The sequence below is a fragment of the Amblyomma mixtum genome, chromosome 5 (assembly GCF_055824585.1).
Source record: "Amblyomma mixtum isolate Tamu chromosome 5, ASM5582458v1, whole genome shotgun sequence".
NCBI lineage: Eukaryota > Metazoa > Arthropoda > Arachnida > Ixodida > Ixodidae > Amblyomma > Amblyomma mixtum.
In genome coordinates, this window is record NC_143016.1 from 93,240,757 (window position 1) to 93,260,039 (window position 19,283).

Genomic DNA, 19,283 nt, shown 5'->3' on the forward strand with positions numbered 1-19,283 from the left:
TCTCATGCCCTGCTGAATTCATTGGGCTGATATAAGATGGTGACACAAGCGGCTGCTGTAGAGTGTGCTTCTGTCCTGCTGATTTAGTAATCCACAATGTGTAGCTTCAGAAGCAGTGGCAAACGGTGTGAATTCCTCGGTGCACGAAGCGAGAATGTACAAGGGTGTAGAAAACTTCGCTGTCTGGTGAGGCATGCTTTTGTCAAAGAAACTTCAAGTGCCTCGAGGCCACTCACATGCTGGGAGCCTGGTAGCTCCCACAGCGAATATTTTGAACATTTCTGGCATACAGAAAAGCTTGAATGGCACAGTATAGGCATTTTCAAAATCATGTATGTTTCGAATACACAAGGCCATTACATGTAAAAAAGGGAGAATGCATTGAAGCTTTTTCACACTCATTAAGCTGTGTTGACTTCCTGCACAAATGGCCATTGGAAATTGGGAATACCTACATGCAGTGCTGACATGTTTGTGGGTTGCAAGACCTCTATGTGGGGCCTCCATCTGCTGCTCATAATTGTGATTGTGTTGTTGTGCAACTGTTGCCTTTAAACGACGACTCCATGGCACCTGCTAGGTGAATATACCGTGCGCACATCGCCACCCCCGCGTCAGGTGTTTGAAAGGGGCACTCATCTCCATGTGTCTCACGCATGCCCCATCGCACATGTTTAGTGAATTTGGCGTGGAGAAGAGTGGCTGTGGCAGACAGCTCAGACACGTTCCACGGAAGTCAAGGGAGCTACGCGTTCTCTGATTAGAGAGATTTAGCATAGCCCAATACCCTGAGGAAGCCACAAGGTGCCAGGTGCCATCCAGCAGCTCGCAGGTCTACCCCTTTGGGACCATTCAGCGCATGCACACTGGCGGCACGTGGAAGGGGATCACGCTACGCTAAATCTCTCTATTGATGCACGCCTTGATGCCGGTTACAGTGCGTGCACATTGCAGGTAGCACAGCCGAAGACACCTGGCAGGCACAGATCTGGGCATTGCACTTCCACCTGCTCGCGTCTGTTGCCATGAGCAATGCACAGACCTGCTCTGGCATACGTGCTTGACGCCAGGCACATGGCGCAGAGTCGGGGCTCTGGTTGCACGAGCTCTGCAGTGCCATTCGAAATTATGGAATATTCGTACATGGCTAGTCTCCCGTGGTGCTAAGGTTTAACACAAGGCACTAAATCGGACGTTTTTGTGCGTACATGCACACCTTGAAGCGTGTCCATGGATGCGCATCTGGCCGTGCTTGTGCGCTCAGCAGTAGCGAGTTTCCCCACTTCCCTGTGCTGCTAGTATTGTTGCTGTGCTCCCAAAGCAGAGAGCTTCTTTGGGGGCAGAAGCTGAAGCCACCGAGTGTGTGCTGTGTGTGCAGAGGCCATCTCAGACGTGCTGGACATTGACTGGTCGATCTTGGTGACGGAGAGCAGCCACCCCAAGGCCCCGAGCGAGAAGCGCGGCTCGGCCCGCGAGCGCTACTCGGGAGCCCGTGTGCTGGCTCGCATTGGCATCTCGCGAGACCTGGCTGGCGAGGAGCTGGCCCAGCAGGTGGTTGAATTCTGCCAGAGGGAGCTGGCCAACGACAAGAAGGAACCTGCTGAACAAGGTGGGGGAGGGGAACTCTGACAGCCAGAGAAGGGGCGGAAGTGGGTTGGTAGGGTACAGCATGGTGCGGTGCCATTGAATGCAATTGTGTACGGCGTGGTATGGCATAGTATAGTCCTTTATAATGCATAGTGGTATGCGTGGGGGAGGGGGGGGGATGCGAACTCTGACAGCCAGAGAAGGGGCGGAAGTGGGTTGATAGGGTACAGCATGGTGCGGTGCCATTGAATGCAATTGTGTACGGCGTGGTATGGCATAGTATAGTCCTTTATAATGCAGTGTGGTATGCGTGGGGGAGGGGGGGGATGCGAACTCCAACAGCCAGAGAAGGGGCGGAAGTGGGTTGACAGGGTACAGCATGGTGCGGTGCCATTGAATGCAATTGTGTACGGCGTGGTATGGCATAGTATAGTCCTTTATAATGCATAGTGGTATGCGTGGGGGAGGGGGGGGGGGGGATGCGAACTCCAACAGCCAGAGAAGGGGCGGAAGTGGGTTGACAGGGTACAGCATGGTGCGGTGCCATTGAATGCAATTGTGTACGGCGTGGTGTGGCATAGTATAGTCCTTTATAATGCAGTGTGGTACGATGCCTAGTGGTATGCGGGGTTTAATGCCTTGAAGCTGCATGCAGGCTATAAGAGGCGCTCTACTCGAGGGCTCTTGATTAGTTTGAACCGTGGGGTTTTAACCCGTGAAGGTTTTTATTCCCTTTCTTTCCCACAACAGATGAGAAACGCTTGTACTTTTTGCGGTAGAATTTGTTTCCTTTTTGTAAGCAAAAAAAACTAGTTCACGAAATCATATAATTTATTAGGATGAAGCCATGTGAATATCTTCTCTGGTGAGATCTATATGAAAAAGGAAAATCATAATCCTGCTTTCTAATTAAAAAAAAAAGTTCAAAGCTTAGCAATTTATGATTTAATGCCTGTATCTTAGGACATGAAAACAACCTAAAAATTCTTAGGCACGCAAGTGTTTCACACTGGAAGTGGCAAAGGTGCCTACACAGTAAAGCAAAAGCTGTTCTGCCTACTATATATTTTGAGCTTTTGCTCAAAATGTAGCTTTTGTCACGTCAAAATATAGCTTGGCTATATTTTGACGTGACGACACGGCCCTCCTATCCTCATCATGCCTTCCATTACGTGCACATCAGATGTGTGCATGTTACAAATTTGGGCCACGCAATAGTCAGGATTTTAACACAGTCACTTGCCCTCCTGGTGACACTTCGACTGCGCCCCTCTTCGGAAGCCCCATGTGAGATTCTGCAAATTGGGCCGGCTTTCGCAAATAACACAGTTGATCAAAACGAGATGGTGGAGCTGGAGCTGGGGGAGTTGTGAAGGTGACAGGATGGATCACATGAGGTGGAAAGTATTATGTAACACTTTATGGAAGGATCGAACAAGAAACTGCGTGCTTCCGCATTATGACTGATCAGAGCAGGTGACTGGCCACCTTGATTTCATCTAGTAGTACGCGGGAAAGCCCACTTGCGGACTATCTCTTGATGTCCAAGCCAGCAGCAACCGAGTGTGAGCGGACCATGCAATACATGACAGAGAAGAAGGCGAAGAGGGCACCTTTGTACTGTTTTTCCTGCCACTTTAAAGTTGATCTTCAGATAAATTGCTCAGATATTGTGGTTTCGCCACGGTTAAAGTTGCGAAAGTAGGTGGCATTCAGTCACTGCCCGATCGATACCTTTTGGGGATTTTCAAATATGTATACAGTTGAACCTCATTACAACAAAGTTGAATGGCCCTGGCAATTACTTTGTTATAGCCGTAGCTTCGTTATAGCTTGTGTTGACAGAGCTTCCATGGAGAATTGTCATTCCTTCGTTATATCTATTAATTTGTTATAACGAGGTTTGACTGTATATGTATTTTTCAAATTGAATACAGCCCGATTAACAAACATATTCAATTTGTATTCAAAATTTTAAATGTTCACATGCCTCTACTTTTTACTGAATGCACAAACATTGATTCATTATTACAGCGCAAAGACGGCACAGAACAAGAAGGGGACACAACAGCGCTGTTGTGTCCCCTTCTTGTTCTGTGCCGTCTTTGCGCTGTAATAATGAATGTAGGTAACCAACTCGCCCAAAATGTTGTATTAACAAACATTGAACAGAAAAAATGCCTTCCTAAACAAAAGAGCTCGCGTTTTGCTATAACCTATTCTATAGCGTTGTAACAAGGTGTATATGGCACGTGCAGCTCGGAAATTCAATGAACGTGCCACTGTGGATGCAGGGTGTAGTCGCACAGTCCACTATAGCAAAAAAAAAAAAAACTGCATTTATACTGTTCAGGAAAGTGCTAAATTTTTTCAAAGCATTTAGAAAAATACAGCGGGGAAAGTTTAGAAGAAAAGGTCTTTTTGCACAGTGCAGCTGCGCAGAGTGCCTTTTGCAGCCTTGGTTGTGTTGAAACTTGTCAGAGCAATTACATGTGGTGCTGCAAGAAGCACCTTGAGGCCTCTAAGCATTAAAGGTACACTGAAGAGGATTCCGAACGTGTCTTTTTGCCGCGGGAACTCGATCCACACGTTCCTAGCATTCTTAGAAACAGTGACTTATTGCCCTGTGGGGCCGATTTCCCCAATTAAAACGAATTAACGTCCGGCTCCCGCCTTTTTTTTTTAATTCTGCCTCGTACGGTGGGCGGAGTCAACCAACGCGTGGAGTGCCTTTCACCCAGTCTCGTGGAGGCTTTGCTTTCGCTTTATTTTGTTTTTTAGGTTTCCATGAATAAATAGTTTCATTCGCAGATAATATAGCCGCAAAATAAGCACGAAGAAATAAAAATACGCACGGACTATTTGCTACTACGGACTACTACGTATTACTCCGCCGATGGCAGAGCGGCAAGCCGCCACGGGACTGGGTGAAAGGCACTCCACGCGTTGGTCGACTCCGCCCACCGTACGAGGCAGAATTAAAAAAAAAGGGTGGGAGCCGGACGTTAATTCGATTTAATTAGGGAAATCGGCCACACAGGGCAGTAAGTCGCGGTGTCTAAGAATGCTCGGAACGTGTAGATCGAGTTCCCGCGGCAAAAAGACAAGTTCAGATTCCTCTTCAGTGCACCTTTAAGTTCAAGTGATCAAATTTTCACTTTCTAAATTCAAGACTGTGCTTGTGTGCACTGCACTGCCACGTGGTAGGGAATCCTTGGCCGTTCAGTGGATGCTTTGAATGTCTGCAGAAGCCGGAGGAGGAGACGCAAGCGCAGGAGGAGGAGATGGTGTGGCACGGACAGAGGGCGACTTCCAGCTGGAAAACCTGACGGCCGGCTTTCATGCCGCGGCCGTGGCGGCACGGCGGCAACAAAACCTGGCGCTGGAGTCGTGCGGACGCTACTGCCGCGCGCTCTCAGCTCGCCGGGACCTCATGCTGCGGCGAGCACTCTGCAAGGTGCGCCATCATATTCCATTGCCATTCATGGTTTGCAAAAACCTCTTGAAGGGGTTTAGCAGTTACCTTGGGGCATTTAGTCTGAGGCTTGCAAAGTGGGGGCTAGACATTGCGAGGTGGAGCATATGCCTATGCAAAGTGGATTCATGAGGCAACGGTTGCTACTTACGAGAGAACAGCTGGATGGATGAGATCAGGAAGTTTGCGAGGATAAGATGGTCGCAGCTGGCACAGGACAGGATTAGGGATATAGGAAAGGCCTTTCGCCGATGACAACGATGAAGAGTTGCAGGCTAATTCATTGAACTAGCAGTCTCCTTGCTTTGCTTGTCTTGTGCAGTCGGTGATGATGTATTGGCTGCCCAAAGTAGAACGAGGCGAGCATTCACCAACCCAGGGGCCATAAGCGGCTGTTTGAAGTAGTGATGGGGAGGTCAAGGGCACGCTCACGGTGATGATGTATTAAAGCAGAAGGAGGCGAGAAAACGTGTGAAACAAGGTTTAGTAGTAATCCGCCTTCGGTGTCGCTGCAGGTGTACGAGCCAAGTTCCTCTGGACCGGCTGCGAATGTGGATCTGGAGTTGTACCGTCGCAGTCTGCAGCTGTATCAGTCTCGTACGCAGGTGCCGCTGAAGTGTTAGACCTGCTCTCCCCATCCGTCGCACCTCTTCCCCAGACTTGCCACCTTTTCTGTTTCTGCGTTGATTCAGAAGGGAAACAAGGCACTGCGTGTGCGATAATGACAGTCGTGCATCTCTGCTGAACACTTGCTGCTGTGTCTACCGTTTTTACTCTGTCTCCTCCCCTCATTTGTGTTTGCAGTTCAGCATGGTTGGGTTTGCGATATTGCGCATTTTACAAATCATCTCCCAGCTGCCCTAAAGCTTTGTTTCCTTGCTTTGACTTCTCATTTTTCCATTTCATTCCCTGGGTCTTGACCAACCAATGTTTCAGTCAGTCCATCAGTGTTGCCTTGCTTGACGAAGCATTAAAAATGTGAAAATTGCCATTCGTGTGTGAGGCATTGTTCATTTTAGTAGTTGTTTTCGGCATCCCGTGCATATGTCTTCTCCTCTTTCCTTCTCCCGCAGGGGGAATGTAGAGGGAAAAAAAAATTGCTGTTGTGGAAAGGAAGTGTAATATATAACTGTCTCACTTCTTGTTGTCCACCTCACCACGCTGTAAAGGAAGAAAGATTAATTATGGAGTGAAAGAAGGAAAAAAGGGAGGTGCCATTGTGGAGGGCTTTGGATTAATTTCGACCACCTGGGGTTTTTTAACAAGCACTGATATCACGCAGCACACGGGCATCTTGTATAGAAGCACGGTTGCCGCAGCCGGTATTTGATCCCATGTCCAATGAAAGGCAAACAGGTGAATAAGATTGAGAGGAGCCCGAAAGGTGAGGCCAGCATCCTTGTACCAGGGTTTATAAGACTTGATTGTCTGGCAACAGTGGCTCAAAGATGCAAAAATGCTACTACAGTCAATGACCGATTTTTTGGACTCTAGGACCGCAGACATTCAAATTTCACCCCAAAAAATCGCTTCCAGTATGCCGGAAGAAAGGATCAGTAGTTTTGTGTACATTCTGAAGCTCCTTATGACTAAAACCGCCACCCGTCATGTGCACAGACGACGCGGTGACCTCTTTCATCACCTCTGCTTAGGGTGGCAGTACTGCTTTCGGCATATCGCCGACGAACGCATGGGGTGGGATGAAATACAGATGTGGAAGTGATCCCGATGCTGCGGGAACTACACTACACCGGCGGTACACAGGGCCCGGAAGGGGATGGCGAAACTATAAGAACCAACTAACTGCCAAAGCAAGCGCTCTGTTGGCCTTCGTAATTAGGCCTATCGGCTAGAGTCATAATCGGCATCGTAAACGGCGGTATGCACTCTGCATAATGAAAGGCAGCTTACCTGTCTATTGACAGTTTTACGATAGAAAATTCAACGTTGCTGCGGTGCGTTTTACTGCAGGTACGCTGACCTCGCTCTGAAATTCACAATTTTCTTCCACGCTTGCTATCTCCATGAAGCTATACACCTCCCATACGCTTCACTCCTACTTCTTCCCGTATTTGGGACAGCGACTTTGGAACTAGGGGTCTAAGGGTTGCTCCCCACAACAATTATCTCCCCCCTCCCCCCCCCCCCCCCCCCCGTCTCCAACTGTTTGCATTCAGATCAGATCTCTGACAAACTCTCCAATTCTAGGATGTTATTTATGCAAAGCACAGTGTGGCTACTAAGCTAGTTGGCTTCATAGCCAGTCTTAAATTTTTTGTTTGAGTAACCTAAACCAATCGCATCCCAACAGAATTTGTTGCCCGACTGACCTTTTTTTATGGCCATGATTAGCAGCATAGGATTAGCAGCGTTGGAAGTCAATGCGGAAGCTTTTTTTTAATGCACTCGATTGCTCCTTGCATGTATGTGCATGCAGTGTCAAATCAAATTCAAACAAGACTATGAAAATAGAAACAGCAAAGCGATAACAGTGTAGCTGAATTAATCCTAGTGCACCTAATTTTCACTTAAGATGATGCGGAGACCTTAGCGTAGAAGTTTCAGTGAACCCAGCCTGTATTCGTTTTGCAGAACTTAATACATTTTTTGTCTTCAAATTTCAGTTCTCATGTTTGGGTTTCATTTGACGCTGATGGCAAATTTTTATAAAGCTGCACATTTCTTTTTTTAGTTTTATGTTCATTAAATAAATTCACCTTTAAACAGTGTATACTAAGAAGAATACAAAGAAAAGAACTTTTAAATAAGTATTTAAAAACGAAACAAACGAAATCCCCCCCCACGCACACACACATTAAAAAAAAAGTGTTTAATTTCAGGATCCCTGATTTTGGACGAAAGATATAGCATAGATGACTTCTGCGAAGAGTGCTTACTCGCAGTGTGCCTACTCGCGAAGATTACCAGTCCCGCCATTTAAGAATTTAAGAGGCTCCTTTTTAGCTTGAACTTCGTTTTGTTTGAGTTTTCGATCTCCTTTGCAGTTTGAATTGACGAGGTTCCACTGTACACATTATATTGATTACTTGGGTATTGGTGGCGAGTGCAAACAAGGTTCGAAAAATTGAGCGGTCAGTTGCGCGTGTCTGAAATTTCAGGCACTCTTATATATTGGCTCTTTGGGCCATGTCGCGGTACCACGAAAAAGTCTGCATAGTCAAGCATGTTCGAAAAATCGCGAGGTCAGAGTTTTTCGCAGAGGTATTTTTGTGATGAAAAAGTGACCAAAAATGGCACAGAAGTCGCCAGCCTGGAAAGGTGACACTAGTAGCGAGATGGCAGTTCTTGATGACCTCTGACTGCTCAATGCAGCAGAGTTGCGAGTGATTAAAAGCTCTGCATGCACGCCTACGCAATAGTGGCCACCGCGGTCATTATGAAACCATTAGTAGAGACATCGCATACAAGTTGAGCTGTGGGAAGGCCATGGGTGCAGCTAAGGTGGAGTGTCCTATTTGGAATGGTGATGCAGAAGGCAAGATCCACTAACATGCAGCGGGCCTGACAGAGGACGAACGCTATCGAGGATGCTGCACGCAAACGCGCAGTGTAAAGAGATCCTCAATTTTGTGCCCACACATAACTTGTTTAGCTTTCCCAAAACAAACAGTCATCATACTGTTATGCATGGCATCATGATTGCGTGAATCATTTACACTCGCCACCAATACCCAAGTCCCCATGGAACCTCCCCATGGAACCATGGAAGTCCCCATCGAACCTCCAGTGGAACCTCGTTAATTCAAACTGCAAGGGAGATCGAAAACTTGATCAAACAAAACGAAATTCAAGCCAAAAAGGAGCCTCTCAGCTAGTGTTGATAATTCAGCGCCTTTGGGTATGCGACTACAACATTACTCCGCTCTCGCCATACTCACAGTCTTTCCTTGGGTAACTACTCTGCACGCTTCCCATGGCAGCCATCTCTGGTTGCTCATTCCTCGCTCTTGCCATACTTTCCTCTTTCCACAATCTCTCCTCCTTCCATGGTAACTAGCCTCCGGGTGGTTCCTGTAGCAACCACCCTCTAGTTGCACTTTCTTATGCCCCCACCATACTGTCATCCTTCCACAGTAGCCGCCCTCTGGGTGGACCCCTCTCTGCTTATGCATTCCTCTGCTCTCTTCATATTCACTGCCCATAGCAGCCAAGCACCAGTTACACATTCCTCCATTGGTCACATCTTCCTCCTTCCACAGTAGCCACCCTCCCAGTCGTTCCCATGGCAACACACCCACTGGCTATGCTGACCAGTACTACTACTACTACTACACAGATGTGAAACCCAGGGATGGGCACTTGACAGCTGTCGCTGTAAAAATGTGTTTGTAGCAAACATTATCTATAAGGGATTGCAAAGGCTACTTACTGCTCACCATTCAGAATTCATATAGCATACCTTTTATGACCCGGACTTTTCTGCACCAGGACATCACCAGTCCATCCACATTGCCCTCTTTACATTATATATGCTACAAGCACATAATGGAGCAAGCACAGAGAACTTCAGCTCAGGCTCTAATAAGCCAGCTGACATTAGCAACATCAAAGGGCCCTCTGAGACACTTTCTGGTCCATTGTTTCTTTGTCACTGACTGTCCTCTGTGGCTTGTGGTGCGTGACAAATTTACATGCCACCACTGGTGAATTAAAGAGCATGCATGTTCAGGAAAACTGCTTCACTAAAGAAAACAAGAACAGCGCAGTGATGCATGGCTGGACCATCACTGCATGTCCCTCTTCTGCTGCCTGTGTAACTTCCAGCAGTGCCAAGTAGGAAGGGAAAGCCCCCAGAGAACAAAACTGCGCTGAAAGTGTTTCAGGGCCTCTTCAAGAGCACCACCCTGTTGACACACCACTGCCACCACCTAATCTTTACAGCAGCGCAAAATGGCTGCCGCATAGCCCATACAGGGCTGCATTTAATCTTTCATTGCAGAGCAAACTGCCTGTTTCAGGCCTAGAGGCAGCTTTGCAACAGAACCTAGAGCTGAAACAGAAAGCTAGAGAAACAAACATTCCAGCATGCTTGTGGCAATGATGCCACAGTAGCATAATGAGAGTATTCCAGTATCTAATGCCTTTAATGAACCAGTAACAAGCAACTCATCAGTTCTCATTGTAAGCAGCTTAATCTAAACAATGCAGTATAACCAATGTTTTTCTGTCCTAATGCAATGATGGCATCATTATGTGCGCACATGACAGGTTTCTGTCAGTACGGACTGTTCACGTCTTTAGAGCACTGTTTCTTCTGTCCACAAAAAGATTGAATGCGCTTTTTATGTTTCTGCCTATGTAGCAATGCAGTGGAGCAAATTTCAATACACGTGAAGAGGCCAAGGTCATATGGCATACGCTTGCCTATATACAGTTGTACTGCTAAACCAAGTGCACTGTTTAAGATAGCAGGGTGCTCGCATTGGTCCTAGCTAATGTTTTGCCTCTGCACAAATGATAAATGTAGTGATGAAATGACAGCAAAGATGACAATGGGTCCTGTTTGCAATCAAGTTGTTAGTACAGTGCCTCTCAAAATGTTTCGCCACCAGCTCCACACGGCAAAGGCTTCCATATCGCAAGGACACAGGGAAATTGCTGTCACAACTGTTCACACCAAAAAACAAAAAGGCAGCATCCTTGTTTTATTATTCGCGTCATGACTTCCTCGGCTTGCGCAGTAGTATAAATTATAGCTGAAGTATATTACAAGCAATATACACAAAAGGCTTACTGCAACTGTACATCTTGTGAAATCAAGGGTCCCCCCCAAAAAAGGGCCTTACTGCCTCTGTACACACTAAAATCTTCCAATGCATACAAAACGCTTGCAATGCTCCTGTCGCACTTCATCGGGTGCCTTGTGGGGCAGTCTGGCACAGGCAGCATTCGACACTGACCAACTAAATGTCAACTAAAAGGTAGTTAACACGAATCTAACAATTTCTAGGGGTGCTCAATCTGGAATGCCTGTTCTCCTTAGGCAGGCTGTTGTAGTTTGGGGCAACATACCTATTCTTAAGCATGGCTATCGGTTTCCTTTTGATCAGGGCTCTGTACTTTGATAGTGGTGTGCACCATTTAGCTCACCTGACAGGTTCACAGATCCTCCTGCAGACAGATTTGTGCAAACACAAGCACTAAATTAACGTAACAGATCTGAACTGCTGACATAAAACGCTGCATTTCATGGACGTATGGCAAAATGGATTTGGCCACAAAGTGACTTTGCAGAGGGGAGCCCATGGCTGCTGTGACTGATAGCTTGTGGCAGAGAACTGTGCGTGTACTGACAGACAGTGCTGGCGACGGGACTGCCCCACAAAACGGCATAACCACAAGTGCACTGGAGGGGTGGTTTGCACAGTCTTCACAATAAGGACTGTTCCACCATAATCTGCTCAAAGCCCGGAGGCGGAGTGTGGAAGAATGAAGAGAACACCGCATCCAAGATGGCTCCGTCGTCAACTGAGAGCAGGAGAAAAAGAAGCCAAAAACAACGAGCATAAGGACACTGGCAAAAGTGGAGGGCTACTGAGTGCAAGTTATTAACCGAATAATTTTCTTTCCCTTAGTAAGCAGCAAAAAAAATTCTATCTGCAAGATGCATGCATCACAAGCCATGTTGGAACTGCTCGAAAGTAAAAATGGCAATAACCTCCTCCCATCCTCCCAAAACAGCTAAAACCCTTTGGTCACCAAAGTTTGTAGTAAGCCTTGTGCTCTAACAAAGATTCTGTATGTGGTTAGCTTACACTGCCTCAATTTGTTTTTCTTCTTCAATCTAACTCTGGAACAAAAGGTGACTTAAAGGGGCTGCAAAACACTGCTTGGGGGGATACCGGCTATACTTCAGGTGGATTCTTTTTGTCACACAGATGCTGACTTAAAAAGAATTACAGGAATCGATGCACAGGAACGGGAGTTATTCAGTGAAGAAATTTCAAAATACAAGCAAACAAAATGCTGCCCTCAACTCGATTTTGGCGGGGCTTTCCACTCCTACTTCGCTCTCCCAATGACGGCACCTGGCGCAACCAATCAAAACAGCCAGCCAGAGCACGTCGCGGAAGTTTGTACTCCATGGTTGCCTGCTCTCTGTAACTCGTTCTTGCTGAGACGGGCAGCGTCGTTTCCATGCCAGAGCGCCCCTGGTGGTGTATTTTTATTTTACTTGCTATGCAGGACTTTTATCTAAGACAAACAAGTTGTTTTTGTTGATCTAATATAAAACGCAGACAGGTGTCAAAATGTGTCTCTATTTATTCACACAATTTGCAGTATATTTACTGTTTGTCCGATCATCAAGCTCGCGCCAGGTGATGTCATATCCGCTGCTAAAACCCGCCACTGAGTAGGGACACCATCAGAGCCATGAATTTGTTTTTGGGAGGACATTAAATATTAAAAAACGGAATATACGTGGTATTACAGACGCTAATAGCACCATTGTAACTCACTGTATGCAATCAACAGGCAAAACAGTCAACTAAGATTGTGTTTCTGGGCCCCTTTAAGGCATCCAAATAGTCATCAGGAGCATTAGGGTCATCCCATCATGGCACTTGTGTCGCCTCTGACTGGTAAGAACAGGCACCGAAGCAGACAGATTAAAATGTCTGACGAACTCCTGTGGCCAAATATTGAATTATATATCAAAGGTGAAGACACCCGCCAGGCAGACAAATTTCAAAGTGACCAAGGTTCTTAAAAATAATAATAAAAAGAAGGAGTGGGAAACATTCATAACACTCATGCGCTATGTGCAAGAGGTTTCCCTTGTGTCTACAGGACAGCTGTACTACATGCCAACTTATCTCTCTCAATGAATAATATCAATAATCATGGAAAGCAGTACACAGCCACCTATGAGGTGCTAGAGCTCTTTCATGGGTGAAGATAAAAATATAAGGTTTCTGAGACACAAATTCAGAGAGCAGGGAAGGCAGCAGTAAATTGCTATGCCATAATTATTTTTCTTTTTCTCACAGAGTGCAGAAACTGAATGTGCTAGAACATTTGTAAAAAAAGAGCTCAAATGTAATGAAATCAAACATCTGTGTTCTCCTAGTTTTCCACCGAGGAAGAAAAAGAACAGGTTGGTTCTAAATGCTTTTTGTGCTGCTAAGTAACTCACCATAGAGAACAGGGAAGACTTCTCCTTTGACACCGGTCACAGGAATATGCAAGTCTGTCCCATTAAGATAGAAGTTGAGCTCCAGGTGGTCATATGTGACGCCCTAGAAAGTAGAACAAGCAAGCAAAATCCCACCCTAGTTAGCACCGCTACAACGAGAGTTTTTAGCAGGGATTAGCATGGTGCTTGTTCAGTGAATAAATGTCAAGTTGCCCTCAGTTAAACCATTTTTGCCTTTTACAATGCTAATAAAAAAAAATCATACAAGATTAAAGCCATAATCTTGGCTAAAGGTGTGAAATAGATTGGAGGTTTCAAATTTTCACCTAGCACTTCCAGCAAATCGTACGCAAGTGTAGGATTTTTGGCATGAAAAGCTCTTTCAGTCCTCAAAAATATAGGCCACCAATATAGACCCCTCAAAAGTGCTGTTTCAAGATGCGGACTTTAGTCCTGGATAAACTCTGTGATAAATATCCAATCCTACTTTTTTGTGCTCTCCATATGCAAACTGCAAATCTGTTGGGCATCGTGATATTTTCCTCACTGCTAATTAATCTGGTTAATTCTTCCCGAATTCCATCAACAAGTGCAAAAGGAATTACTGAAATTGGAGCATACAAAAGGAAGTTATTCCAGTTATAGAATTAAAAATAAAATATCAAAAATGTGTCCCACTTGCCCCGTACTGACAATGGGCATTAACAATCAGAACCACACCTTCCACAAGTGCAGCTGAGGCTTGCATGCTGCCAGGGCTGCCCACACCATGCATTTTAACATCGATGGGGCAGGGGTGACAAACTAAAATAAGAAAGCTCCAGGATGTTTCTCTGCTGGTAGGGTGGGAAGGCTAACACTGGTACCCTTCCCCCAAACCTGCCCCGCCGTGGTGGCTCAGTGGTTATGGCGCTCGGCTGCTGACCCGAAAGACGTGGGTTCGATCCCGGCTGCGGCGGCTGAATTTCGATGAAGGCAAAATTCTAGAGGCCTGTGTGCTGTGCGATGTCAGTGCACGTTAAAGAACCCCAGGTGGTCGAAATTTCCGGAGCCCTTCACTACGGCGTCTCTCATAGCCTCAGTCGCTTTGGGACGTTAAACCCCAATAAACCAAACCAAACCTTCCCCCAAACCTCGCCTCCTGTCTGGCTTTTCTGTTCACATTTTTGAGCAAGGTGTGTACAACGACTTCTGTCTCTCTTTTTTTTAAGGCGGAAGCCTTTAATGCCTCATCGTTGTAAGCAGGAGTTGTCGACAGAAATGTCATGCTTTTCAATTGGTCGAAATGGTCTTGACGTCACAGAGCGCGAATTTCAAACGGCCAATTGTACTTTGGCTAGTAACCATGCAACCAATTAAAGGGATGGTATAGTGATGCTCCAAGTAAGTGGGACTGAGGTTAGTTAATTGCTTAGTTGACCAAGTAGCCTAACTAACCTTTCTAGTTAGACCAGATAAATAAATAAACCCGAGTAGGAAATTGGTCGAGTTGGGGAATCGAACCAGGGCCTCCGGAGTGCGAGACGAGCATGCTACCACTCCTGGATGCCAGCTCGATGGTTAGGAATGAACAATGGAGCAGTAAATACAGTGTCTTCTTTGCTCCTATCTTTCTCCCTTCCCGTTAGATATGATACACTTCCTTTCCTCAAAAACCAATTTAGAGCCCATAGAGCCCAACGGGCGATGGCATTCAGTGGACTACCTGGCAGCGTTGCAAGACGCTGTCACATTCCACTCTTAGAGGCGAAGCAAAACATCTTAACCAGACATCAGTGACACAAGCAGCACCACCATGCTTAATGCTTCCGACTCACCGCACTTTAGGTCAACAAAGCGCCCCCCTGAATTTTTTCGATTTGAACAGTGCACGCCTCCACAGAAGTTTGAAGCGAAATAGAAAGTGTCACCTCTAACGTCGTTCTGATTAGTTTTTCCTCACTTTCTTTTCAGTTTCTGTCACATGCAAAAAGCTTGCAGAGCTCAGAAACACCATACTTTGGATCCATTTCCCGAGTACAGAGGAACTAGATTTGAACTGGACGCCCAGCCAAATGGAAAGGAAGCGCGCAATCTGGCTGCCACCTCATTTCCGCAGCCGGAAATTACCGCTGCATTGTGACACCAGCGGCTTGAAACGAGTATTTCTAAGAAGATTGAAATATTACACACTATGATTTCGGATCTTTTACGGTGTTCAGGAACCGCAATGTCCTATAATTTGCATACAAAGAATCAAAAAACCTCATTCTTGAATAATGTCTCAGGACCCCTCTAACCCTTGCCACAGCAGTGATGGGTTTCATAATGCAAGGAAATGAAAATAATAGTGACTATTGGTTTTTAATTTTAAAGGGATGCTGGGGACAAAGAGGAGTTGGCCTGCATCAACAGGTCACTGCATTCTAATCACAAAGAGGTTTTTCACTAAAAATGGTGCTTTTGTAAGCTAGAAAAGGCCAAAAAAATGAAATTCAGATATCGCTGCCACTGGCCGCTTTAAGCAAGCACACTGTGGTGATGTCGAGACAGTTTTTTGGGCGCAAATCCCTGAGGCTAGACTGCATAGCCATCCACTTCCAAACAGTGATCACGGAGTCCTATTCAGTCTTGACAACACGAGTTAGCAGCTAGGAGCATGAAGAAAAAACTGCCTAATTTCAAATCAAAATCTTGCCAGCAATAAATGTGACTTTTGATGCCAAAGCAAATATGAGCATAGCCAGAAAGAGCCACGTTATCAATTTCTATAAAGAACGAAAATTGGATGAAGTTGCCCCTTTAAATTGGCTTTCCAGATTAATTTCTTGCTCCAAGGCAAGGGTCTCAAATAAATACAGTAATATCACAAACTGCTTGCAGTAATTAAGCAGAAAGTTTCAATTTTTGCAATTACCAACAAAGACCACCAACACATTGCAACTTTCAAGAACAAAAACAGCACCCAGCAAACCAACAAAATTAGCAATGAACAAAATGAACAAGCCCAAGTTTCGACGTTAGTGAATAATACCCTACAATGTTAAAATTTATACCTCACCTAATTATGCAAGAACCCTCCTGTTTTTTGTTTTTTTTTCTCGTAAAGTCAATTAGCTTATTGGTTTATCGGGGTTTAACGTCCCAAAGCAACACAGGCTATGAGGGACGCCGTAGTGGAGGGCTCCGGGAATTTCGACCACCTGGGGTTCTTTAACGTGCACTGACACTGCACAGTACACGGGCCTCTAGAATTTTGCCTTCATCAAAATTCAGCCACCGCGGCCAGGATCGAACCCGCGTCTTTCAGGTCAGCAGCCAAGCGCTGTAACCACTGAGCCACCGCAGCGGGGGTAAAGTCAATTAGCCTCACAGTTTGATTCCACATTTACACAAATTGGCAGAACATACTGATCACTCTCCATTCCTGCACCACCAACTTTCTTCATGAGCGACACCTATCGAACGGAGCACAACATGCAACTGATAGCTCAAAAAGATATTGCCCCTTCCGAAAAAGTGTCTCCAAAGAGTCTGCCTGAGCACATTGCGATCGAGTGCTGAATGCATAGCCCAGCGCACAATCAATTAAAATTAGACATAGTACACTCATCACTAACACTGTGACACAGAGAAAGAACAGAACAGTTGTAGAATCCTGCACGATGCAGCAGCAAATGAGGCTTACTATGACGTCACCCTCCTGTATTGTCTGCTGTAGCTTGTGGAGTACTTCCTTGTTGCACACCACAGTGGAATCACTGGTGAGGACACAGCTCTCCAGATCTTGGCCTAGTGGCACCCTGTTCAGATCTGTCTTCTGAGTGGCCACTCCCAGGCCCCACAAGCCTGGTCATTGAAGAATGCCAAGGGAGGAGAAAAACAGACCTCAGCATGAACTGCCATGACATCCTTCATCACCAGCTCAACTTTTGAGCTTTAACGACCTTGTTCGCACCACCCCAAACTGTGCAACGTGTGTTGCAAATCAATAAGATTTTGCCTGTGTAGCCAGAACAAGCTTGCTTGAGCAATGAAAAAGAATGTAAACACTAGAATAATGAAAGCACCCTTCCTTACCAGCCTGCTGAATCTTGACTTCGAAATAGGACTTGTTTTGAACCAGAGGTGCGTTGGCTAGTGCTGCCCCACTGCCACAGATCCTCTGTCCATTCTTCACAATAACAACATCTTGCCCTGCGAACAGCACATCGCAGAGATCAGCCACGACCAGAATGAAGTAGCCATCTTTTGCTGTTTACAATGCAGACAAATTCAGAAAGCATGAAAATTCAGCACGTGCATTGATTTTATTTCTTTTAGCATACCAACTCCAGTGCTCTGCCTAGGACAAAGCCCTGATCAATAGCTCTGCCCCTATATCCTCACCATGCCAGTGTGTGATGAAAAAATTTTTACTGCTGTTAATCATAACACATACAGACAGGTGCGGACATAAGTAAACCGAGCATGCAATTCCATTCTAAGAGCAATCACGCCTTCCCTATCGGAAATCAAGAAACACTTTGTCCATGAGGAAATGCACTGGCATTCCCTGTAAGCATGCATGCACCATAGCTGGTGATTTCAATTAGGCAAAGCATGAGAAACATGCTGTACAAGGTCCATAAAAACAGGCACAAACAATACTAAGTAGCTCTCAGGGATTAACAACATGAATTAGGCATCCAAACACTGCAGCTTATCCGCTAGAACTGAAGATACCGGTTGCATCCTTGGACGCTCTGAGATAAGCCAACACAAATACATCTATATCGTCCAACAGCTACATGCTCAACAAAACTTCGCAGAGCAGCGTTTTGTTTTTAATATTCCTTTTTAACTGTCCTGAATGTGAAAAGCCAATGAGTACTAACCAGTACAAATGCTTATGGCAGCTGTCCTGCAGTGCTTCTATGAAGCAAGTTAAAACAGTGCATGGCAATAATGATGCCTTTTTAATGAATGCAACTGTGAACCATAAATGCCAATCCAACCTTATGTTCATACAAACCATGGTTACCATAGCTCTCACAGAGCTGGCGAGTAAACTCTCTGCTTTCATATTTGGCCACAAGACAGGCCTTCTTAAAAGAACATTCACTGGTCTTTAACTGTGCATTTAGGTCAGGAACAGGCTTTAATAAATCACGATGACATCCCGTGCCTTACCCGTTTCTAAAGCAGCTTTTGAATGTATTGTTTAACGCAAGTATATAGCCACATGTTTTCAGGTCGAGAAACGTGGAAGATTGTGAAACTAGACTTTGGATGGTGTACGCGCTACACCTGTATTTTTTTTTTTTTTGGGGGGGGGGGGGGGGGGGGGGGACATCTTGAGCTTGCGCTATACACTCACGCGCGGGGCGAATACGTATTTGGAAAAAGCACGTGCCCCTTTCCTATAGCCGAAAAATTTGCATACGAGCATATTGCTGGTGAACAGGGCTGATAACTGCTGGCAAATTTTACCTCATTCGAAAGGAAGGCCCGGGCCCAGGTGTGATACGGATTACACGCAAATTTGGTCGTCGCGTCAGATTTATGCAACTCGCAAAAACTCGAGCAAACGTTGGCTGCTGCTGAAGGTTCAACACCACGAGCGGAAGGAATCGAAAGTAAACGGAGAGAAAAGAGAGGAAGGTCGGAAGCAGGCGGACGCCTTGTCCCACGCTAACAATCGTACGAGTTTCAAGAGAGCGGTATCGAGATGTGCATACCCATATGAAGCATGTCCAGGACTACCGTGGGTAGACGGTTTGCCTGGGAGTTTCCACTAGTGAAACCCCCGGCATTAAAACACCGGCGAATACAACCGAAACAAGTTGCCATCGGAAATGTCACTAGTGCTTACTCCCCGTTTGATCGCAGCACGGAGCCGACGGAGCCGCCGCAGCAGGAGAGGAGGACAAGAATGTATTCCATAACGTAAATAAAGCAAAGGCCGAGTTTAGTAAAATTTTCAAGAATGTGCGTATGCAATCATTCCAGAAAAAATTTACAATTTTTACAGTGTGGCTTTTTTTATATTTATAAAATATACGTTAGATACCAAGGCTGGCTATAAAGGTAGTCCACGACCGG

At 45.8% G+C, this 19,283-nt stretch overlaps 2 protein-coding genes across 6 annotated transcripts in view; one reads left to right on the forward strand and one right to left on the reverse strand.

Moving 5' to 3' along the window:
• Nucleotides 1–6,053, forward strand: part of LOC149343062 (uncharacterized) — a 51,153-nt gene extending 45,100 nt beyond the window's left edge. For all 5 annotated transcript variants that reach the window (XM_089545582.1, XM_089545586.1, XM_089545583.1 and 2 more), the window contains 3 exons: nucleotides 1,379–1,609; nucleotides 4,836–5,044; nucleotides 5,578–6,053. In XM_089545582.1, the coding sequence (XP_089401708.1) occupies nucleotides 1,379–1,609; nucleotides 4,836–5,044; nucleotides 5,578–5,685 (548 nt within the window). In that variant the 3' untranslated portion in view covers nucleotides 5,686–6,053. The remainder of the gene's footprint in view (nucleotides 1–1,378; nucleotides 1,610–4,835; nucleotides 5,045–5,577) is intronic.
• A 4,095-nt stretch (nucleotides 6,054–10,148) lies between these two features.
• Nucleotides 10,149–19,118, reverse strand: LOC149343063 (SPRY domain-containing protein 7). Its single transcript, XM_089545590.1, has 5 exons — nucleotides 18,920–19,118; nucleotides 17,280–17,396; nucleotides 16,888–17,048; nucleotides 13,221–13,323; nucleotides 10,149–11,551 (listed from the first exon to the last, which is right to left on the reverse strand). Exons 1-5 carry the CDS (start codon nucleotides 19,029–19,031, stop codon nucleotides 11,454–11,456), a joined length of 591 nt encoding a protein of 196 aa, XP_089401716.1. The 5' UTR covers nucleotides 19,032–19,118; the 3' UTR covers nucleotides 10,149–11,453.
• Between the last annotated feature and the right edge of the window lie 165 nt (nucleotides 19,119–19,283).